The sequence below is a fragment of the Apteryx mantelli genome, chromosome 30, assembly GCF_036417845.1.
Source record: "Apteryx mantelli isolate bAptMan1 chromosome 30, bAptMan1.hap1, whole genome shotgun sequence".
In the NCBI taxonomy this organism is placed as follows: Eukaryota; Metazoa; Chordata; class Aves; order Apterygiformes; family Apterygidae; genus Apteryx; species Apteryx mantelli.
Genome location: NC_090007.1, coordinates 5,059,818 through 5,079,226, shown reverse-complemented (window position 1 = coordinate 5,079,226; position 19,409 = coordinate 5,059,818). Strand labels below are relative to the sequence as shown.

Sequence of the window (19,409 nt, the reverse complement as noted above, 5' to 3'; positions counted from 1 at the left end):
AGCCGGGACGTGGGGGGGAAAGCGGGGAGCAGGCCAGGCGCTGAAACGCGAGGTTGGGGGCCCCATCCGTGCCGCAGAAGGAGCCTGCCAAGCTAGATAGAAGGAAGCGGCTGTGTGCCAGCCTAGGTCTCTGGCAGAAGTGAAATACTGTTAACAGCCATGATTATTAGCAGAGTATTAACCATATGCCGTGGGGATGCTAGTTGTCATAGTGGCTTTCTAACTCGGCGAGAAGTTGCAGTGTAGGCAGGGGCTTGAGCAATCGCCTAGGACCTGCAGCCCCATTTCCCTGCGAGCGACTGCTCTTACTGCCTGCTGGCCCTTGCGGCTCCAGCCGCCGAATTAAGGGTAAAAACCAAAGCGTCAAAGCTTTCTAACACTGCGTTGCAAACGAGCTGGGCTCGAGCAGCCCTCGGTTTTACCGGAGCTCCGTCTGTCTTTGCTCCTGCTCCTTCTGAAATGCTGAAAGTTGCTAAAGCGCTGCCATATGCCCTGCTCCGGCCAAGGAGCAGCGCCTGCATTTCCATGATAAAACTCTTGCTTTTGTTTGGAGTGAAGCGGTTGTAAAGTTTGCTTTGCACCTCGGCGGACGTTTGGGGCTGCAGTCAGGAAGGTCTGTCTTGAATGAACACGTATAAAATATCCTGCTGGCAAAGTTTATTGAGTCGAATTCCCTCTTCTCCCCCAAATTAACAGCTGGATGCTTTCCATGCTGCAAAATAGATTTCGGGTTTGGAGTTCAGGCCTGAGGTTGGTTCAGCCTGGAGTTCATAAGGTGGAAGAGCAGAGGAAGTGAGAACAGCTATTTAATTTGAAAACACTGATGTACTGGTAGAAGTACACAATAAATGAAATGTTGCTTGATATTATTTGCGTCTGGCAAATTCCCTTTCTTGCTTATGGGTTTGCTTTTGAAAACACGGGTTCTCTTAGGTTTAACCTCCCCCTGGCAAGTGCATGTGTTGGGATTTTTCCATCCTTTGGATTTGTAGCTCTTCATCTGGGAGGAAAGGAGGAGAATTAATCCTTTGGGGAAGGAGGGGGGAAACACAGATAGGAGGATACGCGTAAGTTGTCAGCTGTCGGGGAGACCGGAGGCATTACTTGAGAAACTATATACAGAGACTTAAGATGGGGGATTTTACGTAACCACTTAAATCTACATTATTCAAATCCAGCAAAGGACAAGTAATGACCCAATTACAAATTCTCAGACGCTCCGTGCCTGGGTCCCTCCGGTGCCTGCCGGTTCTTCAGTTTGTCTCCCCCTTCCCCCCCGGTATATTTTTAAAGTCGCCTTTAAAAGCAGAAAGGAAATTCGCAGTGGGTGGGTGAACTTTGATTTTGAGCGGCAGAAGCTCGCGAAGGCAGCGAGCGCTCCGCGTATGACTTGCGCGCCCCGCTCCTCAGCGCGGCGCGGCCAGCTCGAGCTTCAGCCCACACCGCGGTGGAAAAACGAGTCGGCAGCGCAAACGAAACGCGCGCTGGAGTTCGCCGAGCGACAGATACGTTTGGAGCCTTTGCTGAAGCGAGCGGTAACCCGGGGTTCCCTCTCCTCAAATGTCACGCCGCTCGAGCGGCTCGGCTCCCTTTGATGTGGAAAAGGGGTCAGTTATGCTTTAATTCCTTTGGAAGTGAGAACAGGAAGGCGTTACATCAGCCTCAAAATATCTCGCAAAACAGACGGAGGCGGGCGAAGGTGAGAGGTGGGGAGGGCATCCCTCGCTCGGGGCCCGGGCGCGTGGGTGCGCTGGGGATTGCCGAAAGCCGGCGGAGGGGGGGAGCGGGGCCGCGGGCCGGGGAGGGGGGACCCCCCGCGTTTGCAGAAGTCGAAAGTGCTCGTTGCACAATGGAACAAAGCCGGTCATTTGCTCCGCTGGTGTCTGCGAGCCGAACCTCGGGTTTTTCGGCATCAGCAAGTATTAAGCAGAAATGCTCGCGGAAAAGAGCCAGCGGTGCTGCTTTTTTTTCTCTTTTTTTTTTTTGCTTTTTTTTGCTTTTTGCTGTTTGGTACCGTTATATTCATGCATCCCACCCCCCACCTCGTGCTTGCGTATGCAGAACTGCCCCTTACCGCTTGGAAAGGGGGTTTCTGACCACTTGGCTTAATTTTCTTCCCTCCCTTACAAAGAAGGGAGCGAGGGCGGGCCCGGCTGGATCAGCGACGCGGACGTCGCTTTTAGCAGTTTGAAAGACCGCGGCGGCGAGACAGCCCCGTCCTTCGCCGAAAGCCCTCCGCGGCGCCGCAGGGGAAGGCGGCTCGCGGGTCCCCAGCGCCGTCGGGGTTTGTTTTTGTTTTCTAGCCCGACTTCCTGAGGAAACGAGGCGAATGCGGCGCCGGCGCCGACGGCCCACCTCGACGAACCGCTGAGCCCGCTCGCGGGGGCCCCGGGTTTGCCCCGGCAGCACCCACGGGTGCCGCGTGCGGCGGAGGGGCGCAGGGATAGCGGCCGCAGGACCGGGGTGCCCATGAGTAGGGAGCCAGGTGGCTCCAGGTTTGCTGTTGGCAGGAACGACTTCTCCATGTGCAGGGGTGCACGCTCGAACGCTGTTCGCGCATTTATTTGAACGCACATACATTAAAAATGTGCACGCAGATGTGCAATCCCGAATCCGTGTGCTTTTTGAATGGCAGTCGGTTGCTTAGCTGCTCTCTTTGCATCTCTACCGCATTTAACTGTGTTTTTTTTTTCTCCCCAGCATTTGTAAAAACAAAGCTGGGCAGACGGTTTTGTACAAAGGAATGTTTCTGACCACAGCCAGACATCAGCTATGTCAGGGCATGAAGTGCTGCGTTTCTGTAGGCTCTTGTGCCATTACATTGTTTAATCTTCAAAGCATTAAACTTTTGGGTTATTCAGACATTGCGCAGCTAAAAATAATAAAAATTCAAATGACTTGGTGGTGAAAGTATCTTGAGTTGAGTAGTAAAAGGATATTAAAATGTTAATTTACTAAGCGTTTTCCCACCAGTTGTTTTATTGGCTAGAGCTCCATTTGTGTGCAGAAGAATTAGTTTTCTTTTCTGCTGCACGCAGGTGCATATAAATTTTTAAATAACAGCTTTTGAAACCCTCCCAACTCGTATTAAAAATATTTATACAGGTTAGCTCACTAGGTATGCAGTATTTTGGAGGAAGCTCCCTGGCAGAAGAAGATTAGCTGTGATACTGTAGCTGCAGCGGGGTAGCAAACAAGTAGCCAGAATGACTGATATTATAAAAATATGTTAATCTCTCTAATCGCGAGTCAAAAAAACCGCGCGCTTAGCCAAGCTTCTCCCACCAGCTTCCCGCAGCCTGTTTGCTGCGTTAGCCGTGCCGTAGCCCCCAAAGGCCTGGGGTTGGGAGCTGGTTCGGGGGGTTCGTCCCTCCAAGGAGGAGAGCTCATCCAGAGCTGGCGGAGAGCGTCCTGTGCTGAGGTCAACCATGGAGGGAGTGTGATTTAGTCATCCCTGTCCCGGCCAGCTGGAAACCTGCAGGCAGCCCCAGCCCTCCCCGGGCACAGAGCCGGGCTGGAGCCGGGCCTGGGAGAGACATGGGAACGGGACTCAGCCCACCTTGGGTGCTGAGGGTTTGGGGGATAAAATGAGCTTTGCTGGGTGCTCTAATCTTTGCTGGACGCTGTAGTCTTTTTGCATTAGCTTTTTATGAATGAAGTCAACCTTACTTCATGGCCTCCTGGGCATCCTCTAGTCTGGGCCTCTGTGAAGAAGTTAGGAAAGAAACTGTTGGTTTTGACCGCAGTAATGATACTTCTTGGATCGTTCTCCGTTGCACCTAAGGAACCAGACATGCTGTGTACACAGGAGAAGTTTATGCGTGTAAGAATGTGTGTGTATATTAGCACACAGCTGCGCCGCTCTCCCGTCCCTTCTGCAGCTGATCTATATAGCAGGGACGCGAGGAGAGGAAAGTTTTTTGCATCAATAAAGTGCTTCTCTTCCCCCCCCCCTTCCTCCCCCCGTCTCCCTGATCTGACCCCCTTTACAGCAGCGCAGCAAAACTAACATACTGAAATCTCTTTTTTCTTCCCTTCTCTCTCATCTTCTTGTTTTTCTAGATGTTTCCCCTGCCAGTGGCTAATGGAAAAAACAGACCCACGACCCTAGCGAGCACTCAGTTTGGAGGATCAGGTACTGTCATCTTGATTTTTTTTGTCTTAACGGTGTAATGTTTCTTGCAATAAATTTGTATTTGCTTCCAAAGATCCAAACACAGGGGTTTCTGTAGGTATGTGGCGTTATGTGTTTTTATGGTGGTGATCTGCTACTGTTTCTCTGCATAAGGATGTTTTTCTTGTTGCTCCGCGTGTCTATGGGGTAGGCAGAGTTGCTCTTGCTGATCTGTCTCCAATTAAGAAGTCATTACCTGAGCTGAAGGTTGTTGCCTTGCAGCTCTGGTTGAAGCAGTCTAAGAGCAGACAGTCAATGCTGTTCTCTTAAGCTGCTTAGATGAACATGTCTGCAGACATACGTCCTGGAAGACTTTTGCTGTACGTCACTGAGAAGACCCTTCGCTGGTGGTTAATTCTTGGGGTGGTTAATTCCTCAGGCGCCCAAAGGCTTTGAAGGGAGACGCTGGTGAAATTTGGGTGTCTGCTCCACGCAGCCCCTCCGGCAGTTCCCCGCTGTTGGGGGGGGATCCCTCCATCCCCAAGGGTGTCTTGCAAAGTGCTGCTGGTCGGATACCTCCCGGCAGCGCGGCCTTCCCGCGGAGAGCGGCAGCAAAGGCGGCTGGAGCTGTTTCATGAGCTTCAGAGTTAGACCCCTGTCCCGGCTTTGGAGGAGCCGCGCGGGTGCCGGGAGCAGACCCTTGCCCGGTCCCTGTTGCTGCAGTTGCCCCAGAGCCGGCAGCACCCCACTTCCTTCCTCGCCGCTCTCTGGAAGCTCCGAGCAGCGGCCGGAGCTGCCTGGAGGTGCCGGTGCTTTGTCGGCCATGCAGCCGAATCGCTGCGGACGCAGCTGGAGGGGGAAAAAACGGGGCTCAAGCATGAGGATTTGGGAACGGAGCGTCCGCGGGGAGGGACGGGCTGCTGACCTGACCGCGATAGGAAACGCGGAAGGGTGCATAGCTTTAGGTGTCAGATTTGGAAACGCAGCGCTGATTAATTTGAGGTCAAAGCGGCAAATTCCCTGGCCGTGCCGGGCTGCCGATGCCCGGGGAAGCCGGGGCCGCGTGCTAGGCTGCTCTTCGCGCGGGACGCTCCGCCGTCCCCGGCGTGCAGGAAGTTCGGTGAATTTGCCCTTCTTGCTGAAACACGCTGATGCTTTGCGGGTGGTTAAAACTTGACCTTCCCTACCCTGGGCTAACTCGAGCCGTCCAGGGAAACTCCGGGCCGCGTGAAGCCGGCGGTTCCCTTGCTGTGACAGCGGGCGCGTTTGGCCTGGCGGCACGGGGACATCGTATGGAGCTGGGGAATCGCCCGCTGTCGCGATGTGCGTGAACAGCATCCCCGCGGGCACCGCGCGAGGGGCGTCCGCAGCGTCCTGCAGACCCGGGTGGGATTTTGGGATGGCGGCACTGACGCTGCAGCGTGTCGGGGGGGGGCAGCTCTCGGGCAAACTGGCAGAAGACACGTTGGAGAGGGGTCGTCTTGGGTGCCCTCACCCTGCTCCTGCCCTTTCTTGTCGGTGAAATTCGAAGCTTTCAGATCTGGCTGTTTAGCTGCACGTCAAAACGGTTTCGAGCAAACATTTTTACAGGGAGGGAAGCTGTTGAGTGGGCGCTGGAGAAAAAGGAGGAAATTCAAGGGGAGAAAACTCTCCAGTTAACCCAGATGGAAGCTGATCTCTTTAGTGAATGTTCCTGTGCGCGTATGTGCCTGAGACTTTCGCTGTTAAAATAATCCACCGAAGACACACTACACGCTAGCGAGAGAATAGTAATGGAGCAAGCTTGCATTAATTCATTTCCTGCTCGGAGGCTGGCTTGGCCGCTTGATTTATGGAGCTGGCCAGCTCCAGCAAGCAGAGCCTGGAACAGGGCTTGGATGGTAAAGCCAAACCCGTGACCGGACCCCCCTCCGCTGCGCGGCAGCCGAGAAGACGCAAAATCTTTTCTTTTTTCTTTTTCTTTCTTTTCCCCCCCCCCCCCCTTTCTTTCGGGTGAATGAAAGGTAATGTTGACACCACCCTTCCTCCAGGCTGCTGTTTTTTGAGTCTGGCTGTGAGCAGTTCATAAAAACAGCGGACTGATATTATACAACTGCGTTAAAGAAGTTACACAATCGCTGCTGTCCCGGGCTCGGGGCTCTGGTGCGGCTCTCCCACCCGGCGGATGGGCATCCTGCGCTGGAAATGATGATCACGGGGCGTGATTTAAGGGAAACGGTTTGCTCCGGCAGTGGCCTCCAGCAGTTGTCCCCTCGGCCGGTTGTCCCTGGCTTCACCTTTAGGGATTGAGGGGAACGTTTCATTTTCTTGTCAAGCCTGTGGCTTCCTTCTGGTCTTGGATGTCTGAAGGTTGATTTTGGCTGGCTGGAGGAATAACTGCAGTAAGATGTTAAGACACGCCGTGTACTTGGGCGCGTTGCATCTATTCAAGGATCCAAAGTGTCTGTAAACTAGGTCTTAGCGGTGAGTGGTTGCTTTCATACTTTGTTGACGTTGGTTTAGCTTAATTTAGCAATTGACAGCAGGTTGCGATCAGATATTGGTTCATCCCCAAAGGCATAGCCAGCCACCTAGCTCAAAATTTGCTTTGTATTGTCACCAGCCCTAACGTGGTCAGAGGGTGAAGAGCAGATGGTCTTTGGATTTGGGGACCTAGACTTGTCGAGGGAGCAGAGCGCCTTGCAGCCACCCTGTAATCTGGACCTGGAGATTAGCTCCTTAAATCTTCTTGCCAGGCAGGAAGGGCCAGAGTTCGCCTCTAATGTGTCTAGTGTTTTTCGAATGCTCCTGGTCAATTGGTGTCCCGTATCCATGATAAAATAACATAGTGCTTCTCCTCCGCTGCCGTCCCCCTGCTTGGAAAGGAGAAGCAAACGCTGATTCTCTTGACTCTTAGCTCAGTTGTGTGTGCCATAACATAAATATCTCATTAGATTTATTGAAATAACCCCAGAATAATAAACTGACGTTGTCTTTTGTGCCAGAAAAGTTGGTGTTTTATGCTTCTGCCCACCCTTGGAAGCATGCATTCGTGACACCCCCCCCCCCCCCCCCCGCTATTCATCTCCCTCCTCCTCGGGGAAATCCTGGGGCAGCTTGTAGCTTTTATTTTTTCCCCTTCAGAGGAGCTATTAAATTGAGACTCTTTCCTCCCTAGGGGAAGTTAGAAGTGAAAAGAGCAAGGCGGTGACCCTGCTGACTTTCAGCCAAAATACCCTATTTGGCAAGATAAGATTCTTGCTTCCAAAGTCCAGCTGGTAAATAAGGTAACTGCAATAATTTAAAACAGTGCTACTAGAAAACCACGATGATAAAACTGCCCCAAATTTGAATCCTCTTCAAATCCCAGGTAATAACTGCCTTGGCCGCCGCTGGCTGGGCTTGTGCGAGTGGCCTCTTTGCGAAGGGGGGACCGTTTCCCTCTTCCAGGCCAGGAAAATCCAAAGTGTTAATGTAGGCCCTCCAGCTTCGAGATCTCTCTGCTTTTATATTTGTCTCCTGGATTTATTTTAAACGTTGCCGCTGTTTCCCTCGTTTCTGTCCTTAAATGCACTGGGGAGGAACTGGTTTAGCTCTCCGGGCCTATGGACAATTCGGCACCTCCGCTTTGCGTCGGCTTGGCACGGAGAAACCCAACAATTGCCGCTAGGATGAAGCTGACGTCACGCAAACCATGTCTGCAGCATTTATAGCACATATAGGTCACCGCAGGAAAGTTGGTCTTCCTGGGGCTTTGAGCTGCAGCTAGTGTTTTCCAGGGTAAGCTGTGTTATTTGCTGCTGGTATTTTATTTTAGCCAACGTGCTCCGCATACGCCCGTTGTCCTGGTCCTAGAAGGCTGCGGTTTCGTCGTCCCCGTGCAAAACTGTTAGTTTATTTGCAGGAGCAAAGCATTAAAAATTGTCGCTCCGTCCCCCTCCCCGTGCTGTAGTTCACAGATGACTAATCTGATCAGAAACACCCCCCCCGCCCAGTGCGCTTCGTTTAAACTGCGCGTCCAGCAGGAAACGGCACGTGCAGAATTTCACCTGGAAATAATCGTTTTTAATTGACGCGAAGACAGTCGGAGTGGCAGGAGGTGAAAAAGTTGCATCGTGTCTCTCCCCAGCCCGGGCGCCGGCATCGCGGCCGCCGCTGCTCGGGGTGGCTCCGGGCCAGGAACACATAACGGCTGCCGTGTTTTCAGCAGGGTCGGGGCACTTCGTCGAAGGGGTCGGGGCTACGCGGAGCGGGGAAATAAAACGGAGACGAATGGCTGGGTGAGGTAACGCCGGGCCGGGCCGTCCCGGCCTCCCCGCGCAGCTCGCCGGCGGCGCTTTGCATCCATGTCGGATGTAAAGAGCGGGAGACCGTCTCCCCTTTGCATCAGCCAAAGCGCCCGGTGCCAGGTTTGCACCCTGCTGAAACAGGAGCCCAGACTGTCTCCTGCCGACAGGTTGTTCTGCTCACAAGGAATAAAAGCTTTGCAGCAAAATAGCTTCTCTTTTTCTTCCTTTTGAATAGCAGAATTCCCCATTAAACGTCTTTTCCTCCTTGCTTTGTGCTCAAGGGAGCTCCCTCGCTTGAGATCGGTTAAGCGGGTTTGGAGGGGAGAGTCCCCTCCTGGCCTGGGCTGTGATTTCCACCCCCAAAATTTGTTCGGTGCTTTTTTTTTTTTGCTAGCGAGATTGCGAGATGAGGCTCATTGTTGAGGGAATTGCTTTGATCGGGGCAGGTTCGTGAAATACATTTGAAGCTGGCTAACCGGGGAGGTTTTTCAAAGAGCTACAAGCTGGTGCATGCAACAAATTTTAAGTTATAGTCTACTGAACAAAGTAAATGCATTCTCCCTGGAGGTAGGCGAGTCTGTATCCCCTTTGAAAGGCTGCTTTAAACAACATTCAAACTTGGATACCTGTGGCAACAACACTGCAAGTAATAAATCCTGTGAAAGACGAGCTTGTCTCTTTAATTGGTGCTACGGGTTAGCTGTTTGAAGGTTTAATTCTTTTGTGCGTGCGCGCAGCCCGTTGTTATTAGGACCATCCAAAGCGCGGGGTGGAAGGGCTGGTGCGCCGGGGCGGGAGCTCGGTGCCCGCCGCGCCGGGGCTGCCGAGGCGAGAAGCTCCGCTCGGCTTGCGGGGCAGCCGGCTGGCGAGTTTGCGGCAAAAGTAGCTCCGTTAAAAGGAGAGAGTCGCGAAGAGCAAAACGCAGTGTTTCCATCCCTTGTTTATGATGCTGTCAATAATGCGATTTCAGCCTGCAGAATGGCATTTGCAACTATTTACCGTAGCGAGGAAAAAGGGAGCTTTTATTAGTAAGGATGTATCACGTTCTCTTCCTAAATGCCTCCAGTCCCCACATGTTTCACTTGTGCTCAAGTGGGAGGGATGGGTTTTGCTTGCTATTTTGATACATGATGAAAGGCAGACATGAGGTGCACAATATGTGACTTGATATTTAAAACTGGCACTTTTCATTAAAGCACTTATTTCAGGCTGCTTGTTTATGTTGCAGTTGTATGCGTGCCTGTACAGCAGGCTTGCAAAACTGTCGCTAAACAAGAAGCCACCACAACAGAAAGAAAAAAAAAAAAAAAGTCAAAGCATAAAATTTACTTGCCTGCCTATTGTCACGGCCGTTTCTTTTGGAATTTAAACTACTTTTTTTAGCCATGAGCCAAAAGGTCGTGCCAGGGACAGGTCGGATTCGCAAAGCTGTGAGATCTTGTCAGCCCGAAAAGAGAAAAGCGCCGCAGACCTTTGCTTCTGTCCGCACCCGCGAAGCATTTCCATTCCTGCTGCTAACAGCTCCCGTGATGTCAGAGGATGCTGTCGGCTTGCTGAGGATCTTGCGGGAACGCGCCGAGGGTGCCAGAGTCCCAACCTTTCAAGTGCCAAAGCCTGGAGGACTTTCAGTGGAGTTTGTCTCCCACATGCTACAGTCAGATGGTTTAAGCAGTTTTCTGCTTTGGTTTTGGTTTTGGGAAGCTCCTGGTCTCCCTCCTTTCCCCTTTCTGCTCCCCCCCCCCCCGGTGGGATTGATCCTGTTAACCAGGACGCAGGAGGGAGGATTTGAAAAGAAGCTGGGAGGGCCAGAAAGTGGGGCATTTCGGTAGCTGGGGGCAGGGAGCGCGGGCCGGCAGGAAATCGCGAGCGGAAGGGAACAAAGGGAAGGGGAAAATCTTCACGCTTGTCTCCGCTAATCCGACATAACACCTCGGTTGCGTCTCTGATCGCCTCCGTATGCTCCGGAGCACGTAGCCCTACTCCCGGGGGCTCCCCACCTTTGCAGCCGTTTGCCTTGCGTCTTTGCAGCGAGGTAGAAACACAAAGGCCTTTTTTGTGCTCTTACCTCTCTCCAAATGTTTTCTTTTTCTCGAATTTTCCGTACGGATGGGTGAGGCTGAGAGGGAGGGCATCCTGCCAGAGGTGCAGCAGGTTTCTGGTTGGCACCGGAGAAGTGAACCTGGAGAAGAGCTCGGAAAGGGCGATGGTGCTGTTGGGGCAATGGTTGCCCTGATAAACTCCCCGTGTTTCTCTAGCGGTTGGAGAGAGGAGAATATCAGAGTCACGTTGGCGGTTCTGGAGTTACGGCTGAGAAATCTCCTATATCGCCCGTGCCTCTCCTTGGTGCGTGTTTAACTTCAGGGGGTGGGAGGGTGCGCGTTTTCGGGGGGGTGCGGAGTGGTGTCTCTTTTTGCTCTTCTTCCACCCGGGGGAAGATTTCTCCTGGCCGGCTTTGAGAGTCTGAACTGGGAAAGAGCCCGGGGAATGTCGGAGGTGCCAGGGAACCAAAGCTGTACTGAGATAAGTGACAGCTTTTGTTTAGAAACTGCAAATTTGACACAGACCTTGTTTAAGCACACAGCTCTAACTTTGCCAGTAGAGTTAAAGCAATACAGCCATCTCCCACCAGTCGAGCTTTTCTTCCTTCCCTGGATGAGGCAACTCGGTACGAGCGTAACCGTGCCTGCTCGGGGGGTTATGATGATACGTGCGTGTCTTATGTAAAAATCACATGCCTCACCTGGATTAAGACTGACGTGGAGCCGGGGTAGGAGCGAACCTGCTGGGTTTCAAAAGAAACTGTACAATTTCGAGCACCTGCTTTTCTTAATAAAAGCAGGTGGTTACATATTAATTGCTTTGCCTAGTGCCAGTGTCTTGTTTAGACTGCGGTTTCTCAGCCGGCAGGGCCAGAGACTCATTAAAAATGATCTACTGGAGGGCAGCGAGTCTTGGCTTCGATGCTGGGACGCAGCGGCTCTGCCTCGGCCCACATCAAATCCTGCTCACGTGGGTTTGCCTGAGCGTTGGACGTTGTTGCAGGGTTGGGATTCGGATCCTTGCACTGGAGGTAAAAAGCATAAGGGTAATCTGGCCTTTGCTGGTTGTTACCTCTCCCGAGTAGCCTTGCGAGGTCGGTCAGTCTGGGCAGTCGTTCGATCATCCATTCCGATCGCGTTCTGCTGTTGAGAGTAGGCAGAAAGTGTGCGTTTGGCTCGGCATCCCAGCTCGAAGCCTTCCACGCTCATTGTGTGCTCTCCAAAGGAGAGAGATGGCTTTGGAAGAGGCCCAGCAGGTCTGGCAAGCATTTTTGCTGGACCTCAGTGCTGCTAATTTCAAATTCTGCATGCTCTGTAGGGTGCCCTGCTCCAGCACGTGTCCCGCGCGTGGCCAGTCACTCTTCCTCTTGCATCTCCATTGTTAATGTTTATTTGCAGTTTACTCTCAACTTTGAGTTTAGCTTCCCCCCCCCCCCAGTTTGAGATAGCAAATGGATGTCTTAAGGGGACGATTTAATGCATGGTGCCATTTTGTTACTCTGGATGTCTTCTTCTCTAACCTGGCACTACGTTCCCCACAGCGTTAACACGGCTGAAGGATGCTATGAATGATGAGAGGATGCTCTCCTCTGCTTGCTAGCATCCAAAACCACCATTAAAGGTGATTTTTCTCATGCTGTCCAGATACAAGAACAGGCTTTGAACACCACTGGATGGTGACATTATTTGCAAGGGACTTTTTCCCAAATGGGAGGGTGGCAGCGAGGCACCGCTTGAGCTGCAAGAAGGCAATGTTGACACAAGCCTCCTCTTGGTCAGTAGGAGTGAAACCATGTGCATCTCTTTCTCATGTGCTTTGCGCCACAGACCTGCGTGCACCAGAACAGATGAAGGTGAAGCCCTTTTGGGAGATGCCACGTACCCTAGCAGATGAGGTTAATTTGAGATGATTGCCTAAACCAGGCTAATATGCCCGTTGACAGCAGCATGGCACGATTGGCCAATGGTGGGACCGAGGGTTATCTGGCTGCATGAACGCGAACCTCAGTCCGGGCTGGAAACCTGCCCTAGGAGCAGCGTCAACCAAGCCGTGCCTGGAAAACGCCGCGTGCTGCTGGGAGCAGGCTTGGGGGTCGCTGCCATGTGGCGCAGGTAAAGCCCAGGTCGCTTACGGCTGGCTGCCGTTTCGCTTTAGTCTTGGCTTGCCCATCTGCTCAGCCTGTTTTACCTGCTCCCGCTGCGGGAGCAGAGGGGTTCGTGCTCCCACGCACCGGCAGCTGCCCGGCTCTCCGTCCCGGGGCTGCGGGGGGCTCAGCGCGTCCCGGCGTGGGGGACCGAGCGCAGCCTCGCGGCCAACGCAGCTGTCCGAGCTATGCCAAGAAGTTTGCCCACATCTGCCTCTCGGATTCCCAGCCACGTGGGTTGGGATTATCGTGCCCTCTCCCAGAGCCTCCAAATAGCCGAGAAATGCCAGGAACATGGCAAGGGGGCGGCAGTCCGAAGGCTTTCGACCGCCCCGGTTGGCGATGGCCTCCGAGGAGGAGCGCGGCCGGTTGCGTGGTTTGCTTTCGCGCGTGTTCAAGCGTGGCAAGGACAAGGGAGCAGCTTTGGGACCGTTTCAGGTGCAGGGTCTCACCGGCACGTCCCCAGGCCGCCGGGTGCCTGCAGCTGCCCGCAGCTCGCTGGTTTTAGGGGTGAGGAATAAAAGCCACGCGCAGACCCGAGTGCTGGCTCATCCCCCCCCGGACTGCATTTTAAGAAGCGGGTGCTTTTGTACAGCGCGGTTGCATACGGCAAACGGTCAAAAATCGCTAAGTGCTTGTGCCCTCGCCGGATCATCAGGCGGAGAAGAGCCGTTGCTGGGCAGGCCGGCGCGGCCGGCACCTCGCCGCGCGTTCAGGCCCCCGGCTGCCTTCTACCGCAAGGTTCCCGAGTATTTTGCAAGTCTTGATTAGTGCATTAGCTTAAACAAATTGAGTTATATATGCCACGGAGGGAAGAAAGGTACTGCGCTCCTTCAGTGTTGACTTAAAGTTTAATTAATTTTGTTGCCAAATGAGGCATGAAATACAGTGTGAAATACATTGTGGTGCTGAATGCGTAATTGTACGGGGGCCTGGAAACGCGGCGAGCGCTGGGGATAGGAGAGCACCGGAGGCAAGCTTGGGCCCAGAGCTCTCGTGGCCCCGGAACGCGTATGCCTGGCAGCTGCGGCGGGGCCGGAGGTTTCCGCGCCGGGCCCCCGGCTGGCAGCAACGCGGCGACGGGGTGATTTGGGAGGGGGGAACACGCAGCAGCGGCTCTCCCCGGGCTTTCAGCGATGCAAGACCGCCTGGTCTCCCGGGTCGTCGGGAGACGTGAGCAGCAGCGGGAGCTGGCGCCGCCGGGGCAGGGCGACGGGAACGCTGCGCGGAGCTGCCGGGCTCGTGTGCAAGCTGCCCGAGGGCTGCCCCTGCGAGGGCACAGGGAGCATCTGGGCTGGACTCTTGTTTTAAATAGGTTTTAGTTCTCAGTGCTGGTTTCCCACAGTGTTTTGCTGTGCCCCTTTGCAGCGGGTCTTTGCAGGAGCTCGCGGCGCTCCTCTGTATTTTGCAATCTGATTCAGGCCACATCTAAGCCGCCCGGGGGCTCAGGACTGAGCAAGCCTTTCCACTCGACGTGGGTGCAGCGCCTGAAGACCCTGTGCCACCCTAGGACTTGCTGCTGCTCTTTTGCCGGAGGTTACAACCTCCGCGGAGCAAAGACAGAGGGGCGACGTTTGCACGCGCGCGTTGGCAGCACCCCGGGGCGCAGGCGCGCTGCCTTCCGCCAGCACCCATGGGCGCGCGACGCCCGCCCGTGCGGCGGGGACTTCCCAAAGCAGCCCTCCTGGAGCCGTCCTTCCCCATCCACTCGCATCCGAAGCCCGAGGGACGGGGGGCAGCGCTTCTCCCGCACGGCGCGAGCCGCGGCCCCGGGGTGTCGCAGAGCGGCTCCAGTGTTTCAAGGGCGCGGGCGACCGGCCTTCGCGCCTTCGCCACCTAAAAGATGGTTTGAGACGTGTTTGGGGTGGGAGGGAGAATTTCGCCTTCTGATGGAGGTTCTGGGTTCGCCTGACCTGGGCGACCATGTGGGGCTGAACTACAAGTGAGAAAACGTCGGAAGGGGAAAAAGCTGAACCGCGGCTGAATGAGGTTTCTCGATTCAGCTTTCTCGAATTCTTGCCTTTCTCACTTGCAGAATTAATGTTTTGGGAGGAAGGATATCTTGGTTGCGATTCAGACCACTGTACTTCATCCCTCGAGGAGGGAGCCCAGGGCACCTCTCCTTCTTCTCTTGGATGTTTCGATTAAGACTGGAATTCACTCTCCGGATAGCACAACTGCAAAGCTAGCGGGAAGAAAAATCTGAAAAAACACTGTCCATCTGCCGTTATTAACCCTGAGAAGCACAGACCCGTGTCAGAAGTGACCTAAGAAAACATTTCTCTCTCTAAATTTAGCTAAGGTTGCGTCAGGAACAGGAGGGAGGTGAAGGTAACGGGGCACACGCTTTTTCCGGCAGGGGAGTTTTTCAGAGTTAGGCAGGGCTTTAAACTGCATAAACGGGCTCGTTTCGTCGCGGCCGGGGATGAAGATGGGAGGAAGGGGAACGATGGCGAAGGCCCGCTTTAAGGTTTGGCGTGTGGTTTTAAATCGGAGCTGAACTGTGCTTGTGCTTTTTTGCAGGGGGTTTTGTCATTTCCTACTTCTGCCGGCGCCTCCCGGCTTCGTTTCTGTTTTGCTGCTCTGCAGCTTTTCAGTAGCTGAAAGGTTTTCGAAAATAATAGCGCGAGGTGGAAGGCAACAGGGGCTGGGTATATTCCTTTTTATTTCCATGTTACTGAATGTCTCCAAGGCTCCAATAAGTGTATGTGGCTTTTTTTTAATACCGAGTGGGGCAAAGGATAGTCATTTGCAAAATCTCAGCCAGTGCTAAGCAGGAAACCTTCCAGGAAAACCTGCGCGCCGCTTCCCGCATCCCGTCTGCTGGGCAGTTGCCAAAACCGGGGTATTTTCTCCTTTGGAAACGGCACTCGCTTGCGACCCTTTGCCGTAGGGCTGCGGGAGCAGGTTCCTCTCGTGACCTTGCGTAACGAAATCGCGGCGCTCTGCGGTTGCAAACGCGGCGGCACCCCAGGACGGGGAACGGCCCGCGGTGGCCTCGGCCTGGAGGAAGACCCAGCCAAACCTCTGCCGGCCCTCGCGGGACAGGAGAAGTCTTGGAAGAGGTCGGCGCTGCCGATCGCCTCTTTCTGGACGGCGCGGGGTGGCCCAAAACCCCACGCCGTGGAGCCCTGCGCGCTGCCTCGTCTCCCCGGCCCGGGCAAACGGGGAGGATGGATGACCTGGCTTGTGAAACGTGACCAAATCCATCTTTGCGCCGGCGAATATGTGACCGCTCCGAGGAGAGCGGGGACTTCCTGGGCCCCTTCTGCTTTCTCAGGCTTTTTTTTTTTTAAAAAAGTGAGGTGGTCTCTCTTCCAAAGGCTTGTTAATGCCCTATTAACATTGTTATACAAAACAGCAGTATGCCATTTAATTAGGAAAAATACGTACTAACCTCTACCATATGTTGCTCTTCTCCTCATATTTGCATTTGAAAGTCCAGCTGAATTTCAATGCGAAACTGGATTTTATCCAAATGATGAATGGCCTCAAAGGCTGTGGGAAGATGGATGCACCTCCCTATCGCACGTGGTGGGGTTTTAATGATAAAAACTCAATATTTTTAAAGCCGTATTTCTTTATTCTTGCTCGTGCTGTGGTTCGGATTGTTCACATCTTTGCTCTAAAACCTTAAGTTAACATGCCTGGCTGGGTGGTCATTCCGGTGTCCTCTGAAGTGCAAAGGCTCCAAGTGACTGAGAGAGAGAGATTAGATTTTGGGTTAAGCAACCACTTTTCATCAGCGACTCGGCTCATAGCAAAGAGATGATCCCGCTATCAGGATTGCCGGCGCTTCTGGATTGCAGACACGGCTGCTTCCTCCTCAAAGGTTTGTAATCTTCTTTGTTGCCTTAAAAAAAGGACTTTGGGATCAACAGGCACCTTTTCTCTCGAAAGACGACTGCAAGGCCTGGCTGCGCAGGCTTCGAATCCGCTTTATCTCTGTAGCGGGAGCGTCGCGCGCGGAGCCGCTGAGCGTTAATCGCTTCGGTTCCCCAACCTGCCCTTACCTGGCTGTTGGGTTCGCGCACGGGAGCCTTGGCCATCTCCACTTGTCTCCTGGTAGTGGAGCTGTGGTGGAAAACTTGCTGCTAAACTTTACGCCTGGCATGGTCATAGCTTTTTAGCTGAGGGCTGAAGTCGTCTTTATTTTATTTTTCTTTCCTGTTACAGTTTATTCAAGTCTTGGCAGCCCCAAGCCTGTTTCCACACCGGACTGTCATTTCTCCATGCAGTTTTGGACAAAGTTCATCAGTCCGCTGTGGTTGTCAATCCGGTGTAAAACGGGAGTAGCGGCATCTCCCTGCTGCTTGGGCTGGTGGAGGAAAAACTGATTTAAGAGTTGTAAGGTTCTCGGGTGCTCTGGTAGCAGATCTGGGCGACCTCTTGGCGCTGCCACCAACTTGCCAGTGGCTTGGAGAGCTTTTACGCGCTCCGTTTCAGCCGCTGGTTTTCCCTAGTGGCATCTACATTTGGCTGAAGACTGGATTTTTCTCCTTGTCTGAGGTATATTTAAACCGAGGTAACAAGCTCCCCATTTTACATTACTGAGCTGAGTGTGCTCCCAAGGCCCTTAGTGACCTTTACCTCACCTACCTGGCAAAAAAAAAACAAAAACCAACTTAAAAATCACTTCATATCCTGATTTATTTCACATCCTTTGCCTCTGCAAGCCTTGCTTCCAAGGATCCCCTTGGAGCCTGGGCTAACTGCGGTATTTTCGGGGGCAGTTGGTTGCCACAATATTCTGACTTTTGTTCTCCTTTCTCTTGGCCTCCGAGAGATCGGTTCAATCTTCAAGACAGTTTTTGTTGGGGTTTTTTGTTGTTGTTGTTGTGTTAATGCAGCTGAACTAATATGATTGCATTTCCAGACTTGGGTAATGGAATAACAGGTCAGGAAGCTCTTTTTGAAAACATTAAAAAAAAAAAAAATTATGTCACTTCCAAATTACCTAAGTGTCCAGTTGGGAAGATCTTTGCCTTTCTCAGTTACCCTTGGCACAAGGGTTTCTTGCTCCTGTGGTTTTGCTCCTGGGACAGGGAGCGGGATGGGGACGGGGCACGCTGGCAGCAGATCTCGAGTGTTGGCACCCTCATCCCAGGCGCCCGTCCGGGAGGAAGACGGGGCGTCCCTTCCCTACGGGAGCTGTGGGGCCAACGGGCTGCTCATCGCCTGGGGTCATCCATGTGGTCCTTCCCTGGGGCAGTTTGTCCGGTTTCCATAAAGCCCTGAGCATCTCCCGGAGAGGCGGGCAGCAGCAGCCAAGGTGTGCCAGCTCCGCTCCTCTACGTATTTATCCTCCCATTTTGGAAGACCGATATGGAAAACGGATACCACCAGCCCTGCCCAATTTTCTTGTGATGGCAACTTCCTTTCTAAAAAGAGAAGGATGTTGTGGAGTTAGTGGCTTCCCATTATTTTCCCCAGTTTGAGCGCTTTCTTGTCATCGGTCCCCCGGTGTCAGGCTGTGTGGTCTGCTCGGGTTTGGAAAGAGCCTGGCTCTGCTCTTAGGGCACGGCAAAGCCTGCCTGCATCCGGAGCCAGCCAAGTCTTGCATCCTTCGGAGCCGGGTCCTCGGCCTCGGTGCGGGTACCGGCCGTGGGGCTGGGGCGTTTGTCCTTCTTTGGGTATGTTGTAAGAAGGTAGTGAGTCACTTTCCATTGAGCCGATAGTTACCCTGCTCCTGTCTTGTATTTGTGTTGTGTAGCCAGCAGGATTATTTATAACTTCGCCAGCATCCCGAGTCTATTGTTTCAGTAAAGAGCAGGAATGACTAGATGACTTCCTGAGATTTTTTTTTTTTTTTTTACCACCCCCTCGGTTTTTTTATTATTTTTTTTAAATCTGCTTTTCCTTCCAAGTATTATATTCGCCAGTTGGATGCTTTCCCCCCACATCTTCCCCTCCTGATTGTGCATTTGTGCTGCTGACAATCCCACTACCGGTATTGCTTTAACTCTAAAAATTCTCCTCGGAAAAGGAGAGGGCACATGCCCCGGGAGGTCCGAAACGCGTTTACGCGGTGCAACCGGTCCTCACCGTGCCTGGAGCCAGCGTGGCAGGTGCTAAGCGCCGCCGCGCGGGTCCTGGGGGCACGAACCTCCCGCGGCGCCGTTAATTGGAGGGTTGGCGCCCGCGCGCTTGCAGAACGAACGGCGGGGAGCTACCTCGTGCTGCGAACGCCTTTGGGATGCTCCGCGACCCGGGTGGAAAGCCGCCCTGGTCCGAGCTGCCAGCACGGGGATCGCGCGCTGCTATCCTGCTTTAGCCTTTTCGTTGCTGTCGCTTTGCAGGGTGCTAATTGGGGTGGTGCAAAGGTCTCACCCGAGCCCGCTGCGGAGGGCCGGTGCCGCTTCCACGGCGGTCGATGTGCAGAGCTATTCGTCCCATGCCTGCCAAACCCTGCGATGCTCCTGGCCCTGCTTGCGGCAGCTGCCTCGGACCCCCCGCTGTAATGCACGCTGCTGTTGGTCCCGTCTCCAGGTCACCAAGTCCTTTGCTGTTGTGTATTTATGCTGGGAAGAAGGAAACGGGTTGCTACTTTTGCTTTCCCAAAGTTTTGGAGATCTTCTGGTTCCTTTCTTCCTCCTTGTTGTCCCTCTGCCTGCAGCTTTTTCACCGCTGGTAATGCAAGACCCCGGCAGTCACCGCTGTTTTAATTAGGCCCTTCCCTGGAAGTGTGTGGGAAAAGGTGTGTGAAGTGGTGAGGAAGGACAGGACGGGTGGTTTGGTGAATTCTGCGCTTGTGACCATCGGGGAGGACCCACAGGCTGAACCTCCTTGGAGAGCAACATCCGAGCCCTCCTCCGTAGGCGTGTGAAACCTCAAGAAACCTCGA

General features: G+C 53.5%; 1 protein-coding gene across 11 annotated transcripts in view; it reads left to right on the top strand.

The window, feature by feature from the left end:
• Positions 1-19,409, top strand: part of TCF3 (transcription factor 3) — a 77,306-nt gene that overhangs the window by 7,206 nt on the left and 50,691 nt on the right. For all 11 annotated transcript variants that reach the window (XM_067312695.1, XM_067312694.1, XM_067312686.1 and 8 more), the window contains exon 3: positions 4,063-4,135. In XM_067312695.1, coding sequence (XP_067168796.1) covers positions 4,063-4,135 — 73 coding nt within the window. The remainder of the gene's footprint in view (positions 1-4,062; positions 4,136-19,409) is intronic.